Source organism: Curcuma longa, chromosome 3 (assembly GCF_044706935.1).
Source record: "Curcuma longa cultivar G26 ecotype Majalengka, Jawa Barat chromosome 3, ITB_CL_G26_1.1, whole genome shotgun sequence".
Classification (NCBI taxonomy): domain Eukaryota; kingdom Viridiplantae; phylum Streptophyta; class Magnoliopsida; order Zingiberales; family Zingiberaceae; genus Curcuma; species Curcuma longa.
The window spans coordinates 885,206-906,570 of NC_133863.1; the positions used below are offsets into that span (position 1 = coordinate 885,206).

A 21,365-nucleotide genomic window follows, 5' to 3' on the forward strand; every position below is an offset into this window, starting at 1 on the left:
ACTTAAATTTTTTTTTATCGTTTTAATATTATTTTTTTATTATCACGCACTCCCAATTCATTTTCGACGTCAGCAATAATTGATATTAAATTAAAGTAGTCAAATTAAGTGGCTAGACGAAAACAATATTAGGATGGGTGGACGAAAACAAATTAAGTAGTCAAACAAAGTAGTTAAATTAAAGTAGTCAAATTAATTTATATATTTTTACTTCTAAGGCAATGATGTAACTTCAATGGATTCTACAAATCCCAATTAAGGTAATGATATAACGATGATTTCAATAATATTTTAGTGGTTAATTATAATTTTTTAATTTATCGAGAGGAATAATGTCAATTTAAAAAATAATGAAATTAGCAAAATAAAATTATTATTTTTCATACGGTTAAGGCGGCTGCGACACAACCGGCCAAGTATTTATACACCGCTCCGCTCTTCTCAATGTAACGCAAATCCCACGAATACAATCCCCATTCAAACCAATCCAGATCACTCTCAGTCTTGGCCACAGAAAGAAGAAGAAGAAGAAGAAGAACGAGGAGGAGGAGGAGAAGGAATCCCAAAACACCGATCGACGGCGAGCTTAGCAGCTTAACATGGCTGGTAATCCTTCCCTACTTTTCTCTGGCTTCCTTTTCTCCTTTCGTCGTTTTGAATTCCTTCCTGCCTTTTTTGGATGTTTCGCAATCTGCTCTGTGATTTGCTTTGTATTTTTCCGCCGAACGACACTATTTTTGTTATTTTTGCTCGCTGAGATAGCGGAGTTGTTTTTGTTTTCTCTTTCCTTCAATCGCCAATCAAATTTGTTCTTTTGCTCCGAGGAAAAGCTACCTCTTTCGATTTCAATGCGATGAGATTTTTCTAGGGTTTTTTTTATGTGCGGTGGGACAAGTTTCCGATCTGACTCGTAAAGATGTGCTTATTAGAATTATACCTGTTGAAGCGTGCCTCGTCTCCGGCTCCGGCGGCAAAGATTGCTTCTGTCGGAAGAGTAATCACTGACGGAAGACTCTTCGCAAATCCACAAACCAAATCCTCTCTGTTTGGCGTTCTCCCTCTTTCTCTTCACTCCGGCACCAACACAGTAGACTCTCTGAACTTGGACGCACAAACTTCTTGCATACACAGCACAACCAAAGCCTTCGGAACCCTTGCCCCATCCTTTCCTCTCCCTTTAATAGGGAGAGGCTCTCTGCTCCACGAAGATCAGAGGCGTGCGTGGTGGGCAGTTACGGTAACTGCTTACATCTCCCACTCGTCCAAGTGAAGCCACAAAGTCAAATGGTCACAAAGACCATTAAGAGGTATCTAGTCACATAGACTAAATATAACCGGAATGCTCAGTCACATAGACTGTAAGAACAACCAATTCATACATAGGAAAATGGTTCGTGCGACAGCAAGCACATTGAGCATTCATTGCTAAGAAAGTTATTACACCTTACATAGCTGCTCATAGAGCGATCAACACTAAGAAAGTTGTTACACCTAACTTAGTCGCTCCCCAAATAGTACATAACCATTTTCTAAATGACACACAGTCATTTATCTGATGGCTCACAACCATCATCCAGGTGGCACCTAGCCGTTCTCCAGTGATACATATCACTCTTCTTATGGTACATAACCATTTCCTGGACTCATTATGTCTTGCTATTTACCCAGATTAAATAATTTGTATTTACATCAATATGAACATCTCTAATCCCTCAATTTGACTATTATGTCAAGAGCATGTTCCATATTCAATATTCACAAACATTTCTATACATAACAGAAATGGGTCGACCAGTGAATAACATCATAAGATGTAAATATGTTTAATCTTCCTTTTTAGCTAGAATCTATTCATTCTAATCAGTCGCTTTCCTAGTTATGCTCCATAGACCGAATCATCCATAGTCATAGGATACACGCTAAAGTAGCAGACACTGATTAGAATTTCAAGTAGACAGCCAAATAGTCACTTAAGGGCAAATACTGAGATCAACATATAATCTCATAGGGCTCACATAGTAGAGAAGCAGGGATCCATTCTCCTACTACCCTAATTGTCGCATTAGCACATGTGGTATGAATCACATGCTACGATGTTATTCTCTTTACCAAAAAGAGTGCATGTTTTCCTCAAATTAACATCGTACAGATTTCGATCTAGACATTCCCAATGCCTAATCCAGAATTTAACACATAAATTCTAATCTGGCTTCAAAACAGGTTTAGTAAATGGTGGGAGCATTTACTTCGATCATCAAACTTTAAATGATCTCATCTTGATTCCAATATCAAGGCGACCCCAGCTTATAGGAATGTAACAATTTTAACAGCTACATAAGCTAACAGCTGCTTAAGCTGAACTATAAGCACCGGTCTTACCTCTATTCATACATAACAAATAGAGATGATTGTCCATGTGAGAGGACCAATCACTACCTGCCAACATGCTCACCGAGATCTTATCTCAAGAATGTAACTTTTCACATACACTGAATAAATTATGGCATTTTACTTAATCAAATTACAATATTTGATTGTCAATTACAACTTTGTTACATTCTTCGAAGTCCCATAGACTTTACATGCTCATTAAATGACTCTCTAGTCATTGGCTTAGTAAAAGGATCTGCAAGCATAACTCTTGTAGGGATATACTCAAGAATCACCTTCTTTTTAGCAATAATATCCCTCACAAAGTTATATTTGATAGCTATATGCTTGCCCTTGCTGTGATATTTGGGATCCTTCGAAAAAGCTATTGCAGCTTGACTGTCACAATAGACAGTAACTGGACTCCCACTGTCTTCAGCAATCTTCAGATGCTTTAGGAACCTTCTTAACCAGACTGCTTCTTGCACAGCTGCTGAACATGCCACATATTCAGCTTCCATAGTTGACAAGGCTACACAAGCCTGTTTCTTGCTGTTCCAGGAGATGGCGCCACCATTCAGCAAGAACGCATAGCCTGATGTGGATTTTCTATCATCCAGGTCCCCAGCCCAATCTGCATCTGAATAGCCCTTCAGGCTCATATCTGATCCTTGAAAACAGAGACAATAATCTGTTGTCGCCTTCAGATATCTGAAAATCCTTTTTACTGCCTTCCAGTGTCTCGGTCCTGGGTTTGACTGGAACCGGCTCACTAAGCCAACAGCATAGCTGATATCGGGACGTGTACACAACATAGTGTACATCAAACTACCAATAGCACTGGCATATGGTCTTTTCTTCATTTCGGCTATTTCATTAGGAGTCTTGGGACACATATTCTTGCTCAGAACAGTACCTTTCACAATAGGTGTCTGTTCTATGTTGCACTCAGACATGCCGAACTGTTGTAACATCTTATTAATATAAGTCTCTTGAGACAAACCCAAAAGTCTTTTAGAACGATCTCTAATGATCTTCACTCCTAAGATGTACTCGGCTTCTCCCATATCTGTTGTATCAAATTGTGATGATAACCACTTCTTGATTTCATTCACAAACCTTATGTCATTTCCAGCTATCAACATATCATCAACGTATAATGATAAAATGACATACTTTCCTTTTTCCCTTTTCAGGAAAACACAATGATCCTCATTGATCATTTCGAAACCATAAGATAAAATGACTTCATTAAATCTTATGTTCCATTGTCTTGACGCTTGCTTTAGCCCATATATAGATTTTTTAAGTCTACATACTTTATCCTCTTGGCCTTCAGCAATGAAACCTTCTGGCTGAACCATATAGATTTCCTCGTCAAGTTCACCATTAAGGAAAGCGGTTTTTACATCCATCTGATGTAATTCTAAGTCATAATGTGCCACAAAGGCCAAAATAACTCGTATTGATACAAATTTTACTACAGGAGAAAATGTCTCTTCAAAGTCAATACCCTCTACTTGGGTAAATCCTTTTGCAACTAATCGAGCTTTGTATCTGTTAATCGATCCATCAGCTTTCCTCTTTATTTTGAGAATCCATTTATTCCCAATGGCCTTTCGGCCAGGAGGAAGATCGACTAAGTCCCAAACATGATTCTTATTCATAGACTCCATCTCTTCAACCATTGCAGTTTTCCACTTTTCTTTAACTCTACATCCCAATGCTTCCTCAACAGATTGAGGTTCATCATCGTCAACTGGGAGTGTCATCAATGCCTCATTCTCAATATCAAACCTCTTCTTAGGTTTGATTTTACGAATACTTCTTCGTAAGTTGGGCTGTTGAGAAGTCAACTCATGACTAGGCAAATTACTCCCACTCGGTTGACTAGGTTCAGGCATCTCTATAGACACCTCTTTGGTTGATAATGTCTCATCCTCCTCAAATAGAGGAACTGTCTTCTCAACCTCACCTCTAATTGGGAACTCAGTTTCAAGAAAAGTAGCATCTCTCGACTCTATTTCAGAGATAGTTCCATCTTGCTGCTCACCAATGAAAACATAACCTTTAGAAGTATCAGAATACCTTATAAAGATACACTTCTTACCCCTAGGTCCCAGTTTTCCATATTTATGAGAGTTATCATGAACATAGGCAGCTGACCCCCAGGGTCTCAGATTACTCAAATCCGGGTTTTCTGCCAGTCCAACGTTCATATGGGGTAGATGGAACTGATTTTGAAGGCACTCTGTTAAGTATATAAGCCGCTAGCTAATAATGCATCTCCCCAATAGGAAATAGGCAAATTAGCTTGGGCCATCATAGACCTAACCATTTCAAGAAGAGTCCTATTTCTTCTTTCAGCAACCCCATTTTGCTGCGGAGTTCCAGGGATTGTCAGCTGTCTAATAATCCCTCTATCATTACATATTGTCTTGAACATATCAGACAAATATTCCCCCCCACGGTCAGTGCGTAGGGTCTTAACCTTACGTTCCATTTGATTCTCAACTTCGTTCATATAACGAATGAAGCAATCTAATGCTTCAGATTTATGAGAAATCAAATACACATGACCGAAACGAGAGAAATCATCAATAAATGTAATGAAATAAGAAGCTCCATGTCTAGCCTTCACATTCATTGGACCACAAATATCCGAATGAATCAATTGCAATGGTGATTCAGCCCTAATAGCCTTTCCAAATGGTTTTCTAGTTGATTTTCCAGCAAGACAATGCTCACATATAGACAAGTTAATCTTAGCCCGAGTGCCCAAGAGGCCCTCCTTAGCCAACCGATTCATTCGTTCTTGTCCTATATGTCCTAATCTAGCATGCCAAACTTCATCAGTTATATCTGCATCACTAGTAAGAGCAATGTTTGAAAAACAACTATCAATTCCACAACTGATATTTGGTTCCACATCAAGAACCATAAAACCATTCGTTAAATAACCATATCCGATTGACACTGAGTCAATCTTAAGTTCCACACACCGGCTATAAAAATTAATACAATACCCTAATTCAAGAAGACTAGTTACAGAAACAAGATTCCTTCGAATCTCTGGAGCATACAGAACATCATGTAGAAACAATGTACTTCCACCACGAAGGTTAAGTTTGCAAGTGCCGATTCCTTTGACTTCAACTCTTGCATTGTTTCCTACATAAATCCATTTGTTGCCAGCTGGTACCCTATGGTACTCAACATACGTAACTCGTTCCCGAGTTACATGGTTGGTTGCTCCCGAATCTATAATCCACAAAGGATAAGAATCAGCCAACAACACAGAACTAGCAACTAAATGCTCAGAAAAAGAAGACACACTAGGAGAAACCTTTTTCAGCTCAGAACATTCCCGAGCGAAGTGACCCTCTTTGCCACAGTTAAAGCAAGTCAACTTGCTTTTAGGTTTCTTTCCAGTCTTCTTTCCCTTCTTCTTGATAGGGTCTGGTCTCACTCCTATAGTAAGACCATCTACAGGTTCAATCATGACCTGATTTATAGCCTCTAGAACTTTTTGTTCCTCTAGGACATCCTGTATCCTAAGGTGCCAGTTTTTGTAGTTATCCCCATTAAAATTTTCTCCATTATTTAAATCAGCTATGATGTTCTTTGTTGCCATAACCTATCATAAATAAACAAATTATTCAGATATTCAGTGTATGTCATTTTATGTATGTAATCTCTAAATTGACTCAATGTAAATTTGATTTGGTTTACAAAATCAAGTGAGAATTACATTCTCACTCATCATTTGTATGTTCCAATCTAATTTGCATTGATCTATTTTATTACATACATCCCATCTTTAATGAACTTAATCATTAATTAATCATGATATTTATCATTAAATGAACTTATCATTTAAAAGTTAATTAATTATACTCATAATGAACTAATCAAAGAGTATACATTAATTAAATATCATGCATCATGTAGAGCAAACAGCATAAAATGAACATATCATTAAAACGTGTTGTACATTGTTAACAAATAACAAGAACTCTACTTTAAATGTTATCTTTAACATTTTTACTCATAATTAACTAGACAACAACTCTAACAAACTAGATAAGCAACTATCACTCCCACTAGGACAAACACTAGCGCAGTGATAATCCAAACATAGCTTATCCTTTTAGGCTGAACAGAAACATCTTCAACTGGGATATTATTTGGATGATGCCAGGATACAGAATCCTGTGATGAACTCAAATATCCCTCAGAAGTGTCCTCTCCAGAGTCTTCTCTTGGATCTTCTTCTGGATCCTCTTCACAATCAGCATAGTGAAGCAGTTCTGTGCACAACTCAGTATATGTAATACGTCCCTTACGGCGCTCCCATATCTGAAGTGCTTCAACTTGCAGGTTTTCAGGCAATGAACGAATCAAAGCTTAAATCCTGCAGTTGTCCAGAATCGAAAAATCCTACATCTCTAGGCGCCAAAATAGTCTGTTCAACCTCCCCATGTGTCTACTAACTCCATAAGCTGGATCATAATCTATCCACTAGATAATTTCCCTCAGCTTATTACGCATCATTTCGCGTCGAGTCATAGTAGTATTCGTCTGTGCCATCTCGAAAAATTGAAATTAATGAAGTCAGTACAAAACTGACAAACCAGTACATATACCAGCTTAATTCAATTTATACAGGCATAGATCTAACACAATAAATCAAGAAAAACAAATCTTCTTGATTTATAGGGGCTTTGTTAACTGATCCTTTTGATCAGTCGATCGGCACCTTGAAGACTCAACATGGTAGTGTTCCATGAGAACTAAAAATATCATCTAGCTCTAAGCACCCCAGGCACTTGAGCACCATGCATGATATCAAATTTTCTCAGCCTATTGAGTTGTTTCTAGGGTATAAGTTGTTCAAACAACTTCTCAATTATGAGTATAGTTGACCAATGTCAACTCTAATCAGATCCAATTGATCAGATTATTAGATATATGAAACAGATTCATATTTTTAATCTAATCTAATTAATCAGATTAATAGATAAATGAAACAAATTCATTTTTCTAATCTAATTTAATTAATCAGATTAATAAATAAATAAAACAGATTCATTTTTTAATCAAATATAATTAATCAGATCAATCAAATTCAATTAATCAGATGATATAAATAAATGAAACAAATTCATTTTCTAAGTGGTGTGCTATCATGGAAAAGTTATTTGGACTGGCCCAAATCCAAAAACAACCCAGCCCATTCTTTTAATAGCAGCTAATAATAATTTTTTTTTTTTTTAACTGTGCTCAAAGCACAGTACGCTGCCACCATACGCTGCCACCATTTTTTTTTAATTCCATGCATTAGACACAACCCAATTAATCAAAATGATTTCTCTGTTTATTTTTTTTTTAATAAAAAAAATTGAAATGAAGGTCGACAGGGACAGGAAATAAAGTTGTTTTTTTTATTAACGTGTAAAAACACGTTTCTTATTTTCTCGATGTTTTCCCGTGCCCTAAAAAAAATTTCGTTTCTTCCTACTGCCTGCGCCGACTTTTCTGCCCGTGCTAGCCGGCGCCAGCCCCGCCGGCACCCTGTCGGCGCCCTGCCGGCGCCAGCCTGTGCCGGCCTCGCCGGCACCAGCCCTGCCAAAGACGAAGACAACACTGGTTGTCTTGCTGCCGACGCCGGACTTCAGCCGCCGGCTCTTTTCTTTCTTCCTGTGCACGAAGCACAGTGTCGCTGCCCCTTTTCTTCTTCTCCGGCGCCAGCCCTTTGCCAGCGCCTGCTCCGCCGGCGCCATCCCCACCGACGCCAGCTTCCCCGAAGGCAAAGCTTCCCGCGTCAAAACCCAAACCGATCGAGTTTCACGCATACTAGAAGCGCGGAGAACAGAAAGAAAGAAAGAAAAAAAAAAACAAACAGCGCCTCTGCGCTGTTCTTCCGACGGCCGAACAGAACAGGTATTTTTCTAACATTTTGCTCTGATACCAATATTAGAATTATACCTGTTGAAGCGTGCCTCGTCTCCGGCTCCGGCGGCAAAGATTGCTTCTGTCGGAAGAGTAATCACTGACGGAAGACTCTTCGCAAATCCACAAACCAAATCCTCTCTGTTTGGCGTTCTCCCTCTTTCTCTTCACTCCGGCACCAACACAGTAGACTCTCTGAACTTGGACGCACAAACTTCTTGCATACACAGCACAAAGCCTTCGGAACCCCTGCCCCATCCTCACCTCTCCCTTTAATAGGGAGAGGCTCTCTGCTCCACGAAGATCAGAGGCGTGCATGGTGGGCAGTTACGGTAACTGCTTACAACAACAACTCAGAAAGTAGAACATCATCATGAAGCATTAAAGTGTTCATATTCCTAGTTTCGATCGAAGCTATCTTGATGAATTATTTGATTCTTCCAGTAGATCAAACACTGTCAGTAACTACAACAACAACAGCAACAACGTCAAGGATAAAAAAAAGATGGCAATGGTGGCTCTTGGTGTTCCTCAATATCTTCTTCCTCCTCGCCGGCCAAACGGCGGCGACCCTTCTCGGAAGATTCTACTACAACGAAGGAGGCAACAGCAAGTGGATGGCCACATTCGTCCAGAGTGCCGGCTTCCCTATCCTCTTCATCCCTCTTCTCCTTTTCCTCTCAAACCAACAACAACGACCTCCTTCCACAGCTGCAGCAGCCACACTTCCTGCTCTTCGCTGGAAGATCGCCGGAATATACCTCGGTCTGGGCATCATCATCGGCGTCGATAACTTGATGTATTCCTACGGTCTTCTATACGTTCCGGTCTCTACTTACTCTCTGATTTGTGCCACTCAACTCGCCTTCAACGCCGTCTTCTCCTACTACCTGAATTCCCAGAAGTTCACTGCTTGCATACTGAACTCCGTCGTCCTCTTGACACTCTCCGCCGCCATACTCGGTTTCAATGAAGCCTCCGAAAGCTCCGGCGGCGTTCCGAAGGGGAAGTACGTGCTCGGGTTCATGCTGACATTGGGAGCCTCAGCTACCTACTCGCTCATCCTCTCCCTGATGCAGCTCTCGTTCCAGAAGGTGATCCGAAAGGAGACTTTCAGGGTCGTGCTGGAGATGCAGATCTACACCTCTCTCACGGCGACCTGCGTCGCCGTCGTGGGCTTGTTCGCGAGCGGGGAGTGGAGGGGCTTGAAGGGCGAGATGGCGGGGTTCGAGAAGGGGAAGGTGTCCTACGTGATGACTCTGGTTTGGACTGGCCTCTCGTGGCAGTTGGCGTCGGTGGGCATCGTGGGGCTCATCTTCGTGGTGTCTTCTCTGTTCTCCAACGTGATCAGCACCCTCGCTCTGCCCGTCGTGCCGGTGTTCGCCGTGATCTTCTTTCGTGAGAAGATGGACGGGATCAAGGTTGTGGCGATGCTGCTGGCCATTTGGGGTTTTGCTTCTTACTTGTATCAGGATTACCTGGATTACCGCAGAGCTAAGAAGGCTTCGGAGCATCTCTCTGGTTATGGCGCCGGCGCCGGCGACGCCTGAAGTTCGTGACTATTTTCCGATCACTGTATTGTATGAATAAGTGAAGATTTTTCTTCTGGAATTATTCGTTTATTTTATTCTTATGCGTGAATAAATCACTGGTGGGCGGCGGTTTGGTCCTTGAACTCCCTCGCCTTGGCTGCGATCCGGCGCCGCGCCTCCTCCAGCTGGTCCGCCCCCGGCGGCCGCTTCCCGGTCGAGTACCTGTACATCCACGACAGAACCGAGAGCGCCGCCAGCCCGAGCACGCAGGAGGTCAGGAACCCAGCCGCCAGTAACGAGAATTCAAGACACAGTAATTAAATTCAAATAGTTTAAATTTCACTACATTGTTTCGTAGAGGGATGCTACCAGAGAGTCATGATGAACAGAACAAGCAACTACGGTAAACAAAGCAACTCTAGTATACCTTATTATTACACATTGTTTTATTTAAAACATGACTGGTTTAAGGACCTCATGAGAGCAACCCTGCAACTGCAAGTTTAACAAAGGAGATTGCAGTATCGTGGTGCTTCGAGTCTGCAACAAAACATTGACAAGTAAACAGTTCATTTCTGTAAATGTATGAAGAGCTGGGTGAAATCATATATGTAAGAATAGTTTCACAGACAGATGGATATATCATGGTTATGGAAGTTGTGGAGAGTGGCCAGTCTCTCCATTCTTAAACACTATGCCAGAATTCATTGTATCAGTATGCAAGAATTGTAAAGTAAAATGAGCCTAAAGTGGGAGCCTTTATGTAATAGCAACGCAAGTAGATTGGATCAAATCTTTAGAGTAATCTGTTTGGTAGGAATTTGACATCATTGATGGCATACAACAGCAACAAATCCCGTGAGTCCCAATGGTTTGTGTAAGGTCAAGTCGTTAGACTAAGCATATTTAGAGAACAGAACAAAGATTAATTATGTTTTAAGTGCAGATATTGTCGGCTGCCAACAGAACAAAGAAGGCATTGAGAGGTTAAAATTCTTGACCTTGGGTTTTCTTAGATAAAAGGTACCAAACTGGTTTTACCTGACAATAAATCATACATCTGAGAAAGAAACAAGTGTTGCATGATCCACCCATTTCTAAAGAACTCTTTTCTAGATTAGTCAGATTATAGCTAGTGTGATACTTTAGGCAAGGATTCACCAAGCCAAGGAAAAACCATAACCAAACAGGGATGATACCTTCAGAAACTAAAATTTATAGTATAAATCTGAGAAAACTGTTAGGTTCACTCTTAGCGTTTTGAAACCAACAAACAAGAAAAAAAAACATATATATTAGCAAAAGGACAAGATTTGAGGTACAAATATATATGCATCTGTATCAACAAAACTTGCTTGTCAATGCAATTGGGAGCAACCGAACCAAGTTGGATGAGTTTGCATGCATATACTAGTCAAATGCCTCATGCGCTTAGCACTGAGGAAAAGCAAAGCAGTTGGATTCTACATCTAGGTAATCCAGGAGTCAAAGGGCCTCGATAGGGTCTCAAACTCAGGCATCAGTCCATTAGGAACACATAACCAAAGCGCAAAGGTGCTGGACACGTTTATAAGTTCTATGTTAAGCAAACACAATAAGTTTGACCCACCCTACTCTTCTATATAAGAGGAAATAGAAAATATATGACATGAGAATTTTTCATCAATAAAACAAATAACAAGAATATCAGGTGAAGTACCAATATCAGCCAGGACGCAACACAAAAAAGGCACAAGGGAGAAATATTTTTCATTCTTATTGGTTCCTTTCTCATGCAAACATCAAAAACAGTGATGATTATTCTGTTTCTTTAGTAGCTCTGTGCCTAGCACCAAATCTACAATTCCTCTAATTCTCTGTCTGTCACCAAATGTTTTATTTTGTTTTTCCTTTTGCATGAATAGTTTCTTTTTTATTTAAAGAGGAGGAGGAGGAGAAGGCTCCACCATGACTTATGAATAAGTAAAATCTGCACGTGAGTTCTTTTGTTATTCTTCACAGCTAAGGTTAAGCACTTTAGACAGCAATAATCCCATAATTTCTTTTAACTAAAGTGGTCTATGGTCAACTGCAATGCTTTACACTTATTGACATTATAGATTTTGCAGTAAGGACAAGTATTTTTTTTTCTTTTACTCTGGATTTATTTTGGGATGGCAGTGTGATTAAATATTTAGAAAGGAAAATTTCCTAGTTGTCTCATGCGACCTAAAGTTCAAGACATAATCTCATATGAATCTTCACTTACAAAGGTCCTCTAGAAGAAATATTTTGGGCTTTCATACCTGCCATATCATATTCTCTACACTGAGAATACAGTCAGTAAGAGAAACAAATAGATCCACCCCACCTGGAAATGCATGCCATTTTAAGTTGTTTAGGTGTATAACTTCTTGAGAGCACCTTTTGCCTTAGTTTTAACTTAAGATATTCACTTACAAAAGAGAGATTTAACTTGCCATTTTAATTGATTTTGTTCAAACATCCTATTGACAACAGATGTTATCCCCAGTGTTTTTATGGAACTTTATCTTCAAGAACAGATCCATCAATCAACCTCCTTCCCCCAATAAATAAATAACTTGGAATTGGACAGGCAGACATGATCAATTCCACAATCAACTAACAAAAAAATTTGCATTATAGCATTTGAAGGAACATACATAACACTAGCATATGGTCAAAGGATTGCTTCTCTTTTTAGGTTAGAAGTGTAAAAGAATTAATTTTAATGCATCAAAACAAAACAAAGCATTTTTTTCTATATACTAGATCGATAATAATTACCATGTATAAACTGAATTCACGCAATCAAACAGTATATCATACCAAATTTTGAGTTTTCAACGATAACAAAGTTCTTACCTTCAATTAGATGGCGCAGCAATCATACCAGTCTTCCTCGCGTAAGCAAAGATCCCTCCAGCCTCAATTACCGGTCCGGCATCCCCAATCGGCTTCAACTTGTACTCCTTTCCGGTAGTATGGTTGATCAGCCGATTCTCTCCAAGCTCTACCGTCACGATATCCCCTGTGGTGCACTCCTTCCACAATCCGACCCCTTCACATTCTACCGGGTAGATCTCTCCGGTAGCCACCGAGTTACGGAAGAAAATCCTGGCATAGGACTCGGCGATGACGGCCCGGGAACCTGCAGCGCCGAGGGCGACGGGGGCGTGTTCGCGAGAGGAGCCGCAACCAAAGTTCGCGCCGGCGATGATGATGGGGAAGCCAGTTTTCGTGGCGCCAGAGGCAATAAAAGGAGTAGAATACGCAGCGGATGGGAGGCCGATAAAGGCGTAGGATCCGAGCTTCTCGTATTCGTCGGGCTTGGAGGGGACGAGGGTGAGGTACTCAGCCGGGATGATCTGGTCGGTGTCGATGTTATCTCCGACGACGTAGCATGGGCCGTGGAAAGTAGCAGCAGAAGCATCGGCCTTAGGGGAGGCAGAAGCGGCGCAGTGGCGGTGGATGGGGCTGTATTTTGGGGCCGAAAGGGAAGGGAGGGTTAGCGGAGAAGAGGAGAGGCGGTGGTGGAAGGAGAGACGGGGGTGGCAAGACGAGAGGAAGGGAGCATGGTGGTTGCGGGCATCGAAGGAACTCTTCGCCGTCGACGGTGTCGCAGCGATCGCCGCCGCCATCGCCGTAGTCGCCATGTTTGAGACGGATGTGAGAGGGTGAAGCTCACCGTTGCAGACCGTAAATACTCTTTTTGGGTTATATTGGGCCTTGGGCCCAATCATGTTGGGTTATATGGGCCATCAATGGAATGAAAAGTTTCAATTTACCCCATGCTTTACTTTATTTGTCAAAAGTACCCCTAAATTTTAAGATGGATAGCATCTGGATCATGTCCACGTGGCCGATTTCTATTGGCTCCATAGACAAAGGTGTTTCGTGTACGGTCAAAAGCTTCGGCTACTCCTTTCTCTCTTCTTCCTTCCATCGGGGAAGAAGCGGGTGGCGCGAGGTCTCCACCGCGCTGCCCCATCTCGCCGGTCCGATCTCCCGCCTTCGCCCCTCTCCGGTGATTGATCCGATCGATGCTTCTTCCCCGCCCGGATTTCTGAATCAAGAAGAAGTACTGGCAATGCGTATGCGAAACTAGGGAGATCGGGCTCTTCCGCTCTTCGTTCGCCGATCCCGTCTAATATGCCCTCCCTCGTCACCAAGTCCTCTTTTCCTAGGACGTTGATCGATGAGGACGGAGACGGGATCGGAAACGGAAGCGGCAAGACGCATCTCTACTTGAACATTTACGATATCTCGCCGGTGAATAAGTGCCTATATTATTTGGGGATCGGTATCTTCCATTCTGGGATTGAAGGTTCGACTTCAAGGGTTCTATATTTGATTTAACGCAATTAATGTTCGATTTTTGACTATCTGTCTCGTAATCTTCGTAAGGATTGAATGATTTTCGCTTTTCTTGTACAAATTGCATTTTGTCATGAATTCGAAGAAGTTGCAATTGATTTACACAAACTTTCACTTCTTTTAGGTTTAACTTCTTCATAGAACAATACTAATTTGCTTTTGCTTTTCCTATCACTGTTAAGTTTCGAATTAGTGATATTTATTTGTAATCGAGGAAACTAAATATATAGCATATCTAACTTCTATGGTGGGAAGATCTTTTTCACTTGTTTGCTATCAATTTCATATGCTTTTAGATTTGTGTTATCAATTTCATAATCAACCACTGATTCAAAATGTTCAAATCCAAGTTAATAGGAGCTCACTTATCCATATAAAACTTTTTCATTAGCCATAACTCATGAAAATGATCTACTTATCCTTCATAGTACAACATGCTTCTGAATTGTGTACTTCATCCTTCTAATTTGATTGCTCACGGTTTGACAACTCTGCTCTTTTGTTCCTGTGAAGTTCATGGCATGGAATATGGATTTGGAGCACATGACTTTTCGATGAGCGGGGTATTTGAAGTGGAGCCAAAAAGCTGTCCTGGATTCATCTTCAGACAATCTGTGTGGCTGGGCACCACGGATATGTCTCGCTCAGAATTTCGCTTATTTATCGAAGATCTTTCAGAGAAGTACTATGGTGATACCTACCATTTGATGGACAAGAACTGCAACCATTTTACAGACGAGGTAAGCATGCAGCTGATAGGGAAGCCAATTCCAGGATGGGTGAATAGACTAGCTAACATTGGTAAGTATTTTGATCAGATCAATGTATTCTCTAGTTTCAAAATTTTGACATAGTAACTGATGTGGAGATTGCGAAGTCTAGGCTCATTCGGCAGCTGTATTTTACCAGAAAACATCCGTATCGAAACAGCCGGAGAGTTACCACCTCGTCCATCTTCTTCTGGTGAGTTTGCTAAGTTTAAACTTCCTTTTGTTTCTCTGAAAGATCAACAAGTCGATCTAGTTGTGGGGTCTAAGTTTTCAAAACCATATCAGACTGGATTAATGCATCCAGGAATCAGCAGCAAAATTGGTTTGGTAGAATTAGTGTAGAAATCACATTCAACCATAGAAATCGGTAATCTATAGGCAGTCTCAAAATGGATCAACCAACTGGTTGTGATCTTGTCATAGTTGTAAAACATGGACTGGACTGCCGGTTGGATTGTGAAAAATCAAAATTGGATACTTCTCCAGCTCCCGTGGACTCAACTTGCCCCCGGGGCATAGTTGAGTTGGTTACGACGGAGTAGAGTTATTGAAGTGGGCAAGGGTCGAATCTCAGCGAAGCTGAGGTAATGCCCTCTTCTGTCATGGCCAATTACAACTTCTCGATTTAGGAACTGACCGTGTGGGACCGTCCGTGTGGAGCCAACCGTGTGAGGCATACAACTTTTCGATTTACCTCTTCACAGATGGTCGTGAGGCCGACCGTGTGGGATTGCTGGGGTGGCGGATTCCATCTTTTACTGAAATGTATCCTAGCCAAAAGCTAGCAGGATCGCTTGTTTTTCATGAAGCTGTAGAAATTGACTAGTTTTGAGGAACCAGATCAATCTTGTCATTTGGCTCTAACAAAGAATCCTCAATTTTTAATGTATAATTATTTAATCATATCAATACCTATTATTTAAGCATGGATGACTAAGTACGCGGGTGCTGAATGTGCACTCAGTTGCCCATGAATGACACACCGGGATGTGCAGGGTGAAACACAGCAAAATGCTAGGGGGTAAACTGAAGTGATATTTTCTTATGTGATAAAATGTCATTAGATTGATAAATGTGGACATGGCCAAAATTAGTTTATCCAATTGATGTTTGATTCTATTTCCAATTTTAATTGATTGAATTCAGGTTCTATAACTTTGTTGTCACTAACTAGTATCTAAAAATTTGTTTGCAGATGGTTCGGACATATTTGATTTGTCATGCCTACAGGGATTGGACAGAGAATCAATGCTTGATGAAACCAAACAATGCCTTTGTGCATTCGAATGATAGGCCGCCAAAGCATTGCTAGAGAATACCTTTTATTGCACTTGACATTGCTAAAAGAATTGCCTCATTATTCTTGTTCATTGATAAAAGAACTGCTAACATGAAATTTTCAGGTCAAGTTTGGAGGTTGTTTTTTTTCTTTTCAGTTTTTTAGTTTCAAATTTTAGGGGTTTTCTCAGTAGAAAAGAGACTAAAACAAGCTTCATAGACAACATTAACAGAGCAGAAAAACAGAGAACTCGTCTCTGATGCTCAGGATCCTCTACTCCTCTTGAATGGGATGGCTCTGATCGCAATCTGGTGGTAGATTGCAGCGAGTGCAGCTCCGGCGAAGGGACCAACCCAGAAAATCCACTGAAAATCCACCCCAAAAAATTGTTAAGAACAGAAACAGGCAAATTAAACTATCTGAACTGTGATTTGGTTAACGTGTTTACTTACATGATGATCCCAGGCACGGCCGTGGTCGTAGATGATGGCAGCTCCGAGGCTGCGAGCAGGGTTGATGCCTGTGCCGGTGATGGGGATGGTGGCCAAGTGCACCAGGAACACAGCAAAGCCAATTGGCAGAGGAGCAAGGATCTGTGTGCCACCGTAAACAAGCTCATAATTCGCACTAAAATTCTTCAGATGAAGGTTCCGATGATCTCGGCGCCCAAACCGTCACCCTCAGAGAATCCGGAGGCGACGACGTTGGCCCCGCCGCCGCCTTTGCCTTCGTACACCCTCTTCTGGAACCCCTTTACAACGCCGGCGCCGCAGATGGCTCCGAGGCACTGCATGATCATGTAGAGGAGCGCCCGTGTGACGGAGAGCTTCCTTGCCAGGAGCAGCCCGACGGTCACGGCAGGGTTGATATGGCCACCTGCTCGAGAACCGCAAATTTAGGAGACGAAGATCGATGTAGAAACTTGCAGGAATTTGAGAGATAAAAGTTACCAGAGATTCCAGCGGTGCAGTAGACAAAGGCAAAGAGAGAACCTGTCGCCGGACCTGGCCACCCCATGACAGTGAGGACACTGACGTAGAGGAAGGTGGCCACGAACTCTGCGATCCCAGCTCTGTAGAAGGACCACGACAAGACCTCCTCTGGCTCAAAGAGAGGAGCTGGTGGCGCCTCCTTGTGATCCTTATCCTGCTGAGCTGCTGTGCCAATTGCCTGCCTCTCTGAGAACTTGTTAGCTCCCAGCTTCACATCCTCCTCCTTCCCCTCCATCTCCTTCTTCCTCTCTCTCTCTATCTCTCTCTCTCAAACTTGTGTTAGAATTCTGAAGAAATCTATCATCAAAATGCGTTCTTTAATGTTTTTTGCAGATCCTGTTGATGCAGGAATGGAACGCGAGGAAGAAGATGATATGAACGTCGAGAGATATGGCCGTTGGATAAAGAGACGGACTCGATGCGTCACCTTCGTTAATGGTGCGACAGAAAAGAAAGAGGCCGTGGTTCCTCGTCCTTCCTCGACGGCTACTTTCTTCTCCGCCGTGATCTGGAAGTGCAGTCGGAAGCCATGTTTTGGGGAATTCATGAAATAAAAGTAAATTTTGGTGGCCTTTGGATAATAATTTTAAAGAACGGGGCAAAATGGAAAATTTTCATATTCTGTATTTAAACAGAAGGAAGGCGGGTTAATAAGCCACGTGGGGCCCATCTCACGCGCCAGTATAACGCTTGGTAAAGCTTCTCCGTGTGGCGGTTTAGGGTTTCGGCGAGCCCGCGATGGCTGGCGAGAGCGAGATGGAAACCCTAGGCTCCCGCAAGCGGAAGCAAGTCGTGTATGGTAATCCAGAGAGGCCGGAGAGGTTGGCGGCGGACGGCGAGGAAGAGGAGGAAAGGGAGATCCAGAAGCTGGAGCGCGAGGTGAGCGATTTGGCACGCAGGATCCTCGATGAACGGAAGGCCAACCTAGATCGTGTTCTCGAAGTCCTTTCCTCCGAACTGCTCGCCAAGAGGCCGGCCCTTCCGCCAGGAGCCCTAATCGTGCCAGATGCTGTTGAAAGTGGTACCTTTTCGTACGGTGTTCTTGTTCCATTCAATTCTCGATACTTTGTATTTGCTTCCCTGGTAGATTTTGTGTGTGCACACTGAATTCTCTTGACCTTCGAGTTGCAGTCGTTCCAATACGAAATTCTTATCCTTTTCATTCTATACTGATTCACATTAAAAACATTTCAGTTATCGATGTTATCTCCCAGAGGGATAAAATTCACGTAGCTGGTTCAAAATACTTGGGACAAACATGATTTGGTGGTGACTATGAGGAGAACAATGATGGTTGATAAATGATGCTAAGAGAGTGTGATGCTTGTCATCTCCGCATTTGTTTTGTGTTTCATTAATTTCTTCCTGTGTATACGGATGAGAGTTAGATGAACTTATCTATTCTGCCATCCATCTCATGGTCTGTGACACCCTAGTGTAGTTGTTATTACGGAGTTATAGGCTAACAATGAAGCTTTATTAGCTTAGATGACTAAACTACTATTAATGCGGGCTTAAATATTTTGGTTATATAGTTGTGTTTGACAAGTTAATAAGGCATTATCTCATTTTTAAGCGACCCATGAAAATTGGTATTGGGACATACTTAATCTAAGCATGGTGAGATGGTGAAAAGAGTTACCTACATGATGGTGTAAGCACTATCGGGCCTCACTTACGGATGATTCTTGGCTGTCTACCAAATACTTGGGACAAACATGATTTGGTGGTGACTATGAGGAGAACAATGCAGGTTGATAAATAATGCTAAAACAGTGATGCTTGTCATCTTTGCATTTGTTTTGTGTTTCATTAATTTCTTCCTGTGTATACGGATAGAGTTAGATGAACTTATCTATTCTGCCATCCATCTCATGGTCTGTGACACCCTAATGTAGTTGCTATTACGGAGTTATAGGCTAACAATGAAGCTTTATTAGCTGAGATGACAACTACTATTAACGGTAAGGTTGTTGCCATGTGACCTAGAGGTCACGGGTTCAAATTCTGGAAACAGCCTCTTGCCAAAGGCAAGGTAAGGCTGCGTACAATGGATCCTTTCCCCGGACCCCGTATGGCGGGAGCTTCGTGCACCGGGCTGCCTTTTTTTTTTTTTTTTTTTAGTTGTGTTTGTCAAATTAACGAGGTAATTGTCTTACCTAAGTGAGCCATGAAAATAGGTATTGGAGCATATGTGTAATGTAAGCATGGTGAGATGGTGAAAAGAGTTACCTACATGATGGTGTAAGCACTATCAGACGTTACTTACGGATGATTCTTGGCTGTGTGTTGGATTGTAGTCTTTGATGGGATGCCAAACCTCAGTTTAGTTCCACATTATGACTTATGGGCTAAAGAAGTTTATACTCTTAAATGAGAAAGAAGCTAGTTTCAAATTGACCTCAACCATTTTGACTTCGTGGGGAACTTGATAAGTTAATGAGTCAATTTGCTTGTCTAAATAAGTCATCATCCAGTTTGTTGTGATTAGCTCTCGAGTCAAATAGCAAGATGCAAAACAGTCTTACTCAAGGAGAGAATTTATGGCTCAAAACAGTTTCATTTTAGTTTGCATCCTCCTACATTTGTAGTGTTAGCTATCTTTTTGCCTCTTCTTTTCTTAGCTCAGACTGCTAATGATAAACAACACCTTTCTTCCATCTGTAGGAACACAAGCACCATCTTCTGAGCCAAATGAAGGAGGTTCACTTGCTGATCAGACAATACTTGACAGATTGTTTCTTTTGAAAGAAAAGACTGAAAGCATAATTTCTGCAACCCCAGTGATTCTGAAAAGAGCAAACGACTGCATTTCCAGGATTGAAAAATTGGAAAACTGTGACGTAAAAGTACCTTCAGTTTTTAATAAAAGATGAAGGAACAATGACAGCCCAAGTATCTTATTTATCATTTACGATGTGTTCTTGTTGTTTCTAATTTGCTTTGCGTTTGATGTGCAATTTGACCATAACTCATTAGACATCTTTGTTATTCAGTTTGAATGATCAGTAACATGAGATGAGAGAAGCACTATCGGCCAGTTCTACAATAAGGGAGTTCTTTGGGGAATAAGGTACCATTCTAGTCAGTTTACTACTGTTTATCATCAAACCTGGTTGAGGAAACAAGGAGCTTGAAAAGACAAGTTCATTTATATCGAACAAAATATTCATTTAATTATTTCTATCTTTCTTTCCAGTGGAAAAAAACTGAGGGAGCATCTAAGTGAAAAATTCAAAGTGTCAATTGTCTGCTAGAAAACAATTTATTTTTTAAATATTTTAAAGAAAAATTTAGGTAAAAATAAAAGACAAAAATGTTAAAAGAATGGCTCAGGTTCTGATTTAAAATAATATTTATTAAAATTATTTGAATATTGATTAAAATTAGATTCAATTTTGTTGAAATTGATCAAAATGATTATAATTAGAATAATTTTCTCTTAAATTATTACAATTAGAGTAATTTCCTCCTAAACTTATAATGTAAAATTACTATAATTTGAAATAAGCGTATGTTTAAGATAGTGGCATTTTGATATTGTTAAAATAGAGCGTAAATAATTATATATATATATATATATATATAGACTATGATATTAAAAAATTATTGAAAAATAATATATTTATTGTTTAAAAAAGTTATTCATAGTTCAGATCCATCGCTGCTGTCGCCATCCTCACCGCGCCATCTGGTTATCGTCGATCGTCGTCTCGGGCGCAATCGATGCATCGTTCATCGGTGTTTTGTTCGGTGTTGGATTTCAACCGGATTGTGACTGGAATCCAACGTATTTTGGTCGGAATCCGACGTGGTCGGCAGTGGCGCGTCACTGTCGAATGCGTGATTTGGTTGTTTCCTGCCAAATTACGTCGGATTCAATCCAACGCCGGACGAAGCATCCAAGAGCGGTGCGTCGATCACGCCTGAGGTGGCGATCGGCGGTAGCCGGATGGCACGACGAAGGCGGCGGCAGCGGCGATGGATCGGCAGTGTCACTCACAAATCGTCTCTTTATAGTTTCTTTTCTTTTATTTTTCTTTCATTATCCCTGTCAAAGTAAATAAGTAATGACCTTAGTATTTATATAATT

At 41.1% G+C, this 21,365-nt stretch overlaps 4 protein-coding genes across 12 annotated transcripts; 2 read left to right on the forward strand and 2 right to left on the reverse strand.

Annotated features, from left to right (window-relative positions):
- The first annotated feature begins 465 nt into the window (after positions 1 to 465).
- On the forward strand, positions 466 to 10,158 carry LOC141823520 (putative purine permease 11). 7 transcript variants are annotated; one of them, XM_074710811.1, is made up of 2 exons: positions 466 to 606; positions 8,767 to 10,158. In XM_074710811.1, the coding sequence occupies exons 1-2, from the start codon at positions 600 to 602 to the stop codon at positions 9,870 to 9,872; spliced, it is 1,113 nt and encodes a 370-aa protein (XP_074566912.1). In that variant the 5' UTR covers positions 466 to 599; the 3' UTR covers positions 9,873 to 10,158. The 7 variants fall into 7 exon arrangements, with proteins under 7 accessions (XP_074566912.1, XP_074566914.1, XP_074566915.1 ...); XM_074710813.1 differs by having other exon boundaries at positions 8,770 to 10,158; XM_074710814.1 differs by lacking the exon at positions 466 to 606 and adding an exon at positions 7,878 to 8,313.
- Positions 10,159 to 10,163: 5 nt separating this feature from the next.
- Positions 10,164 to 13,513, reverse strand: LOC141823521 (3-isopropylmalate dehydratase small subunit 1-like). Its single transcript, XM_074710818.1, has 2 exons — positions 12,720 to 13,513; positions 10,164 to 10,394 (listed from the first exon to the last, which is right to left on the reverse strand). The coding sequence occupies exon 1, from the start codon at positions 13,508 to 13,510 to the stop codon at positions 12,722 to 12,724; it is 789 nt and encodes a 262-aa protein (XP_074566919.1). The 5' UTR covers positions 13,511 to 13,513; the 3' UTR covers positions 10,164 to 10,394; positions 12,720 to 12,721.
- A 293-nt stretch (positions 13,514 to 13,806) lies between these two features.
- LOC141823522 (deSI-like protein At4g17486) lies at positions 13,807 to 20,267 on the forward strand. Of its 3 annotated transcripts, XM_074710819.1 has the most exons (6): positions 13,807 to 14,181; positions 14,745 to 15,032; positions 15,114 to 15,194; positions 16,197 to 17,468; positions 17,606 to 17,828; positions 17,908 to 18,014. In XM_074710819.1, exons 1-4 carry the CDS (start codon positions 14,007 to 14,009, stop codon positions 16,289 to 16,291), a joined length of 639 nt encoding a protein of 212 aa, XP_074566920.1. In that variant the 5' UTR covers positions 13,807 to 14,006; the 3' UTR covers positions 16,292 to 17,468; positions 17,606 to 17,828; positions 17,908 to 18,014. The 3 variants fall into 3 exon arrangements, with proteins under 3 accessions (XP_074566920.1, XP_074566921.1, XP_074566922.1); XM_074710820.1 differs by lacking the exons at positions 13,807 to 14,181; positions 14,745 to 15,032; positions 15,114 to 15,194 and adding an exon at positions 19,940 to 20,267 and having other exon boundaries at positions 16,294 to 17,468; positions 17,908 to 18,293; XM_074710821.1 differs by lacking the exons at positions 13,807 to 14,181; positions 14,745 to 15,032; positions 15,114 to 15,194; positions 16,197 to 17,468 and adding an exon at positions 19,940 to 20,267 and having other exon boundaries at positions 17,529 to 17,828; positions 17,908 to 18,293.
- On the reverse strand, positions 16,544 to 17,507 carry LOC141822953 (aquaporin PIP1-2-like). Its single transcript, XM_074710246.1, has 4 exons — positions 17,231 to 17,507; positions 16,984 to 17,156; positions 16,733 to 16,873; positions 16,544 to 16,645 (listed from the first exon to the last, which is right to left on the reverse strand). Exons 1-4 carry the CDS (start codon positions 17,505 to 17,507, stop codon positions 16,544 to 16,546), a joined length of 693 nt encoding a protein of 230 aa, XP_074566347.1.
- Positions 20,268 to 21,365: the final 1,098 nt, after the last annotated feature.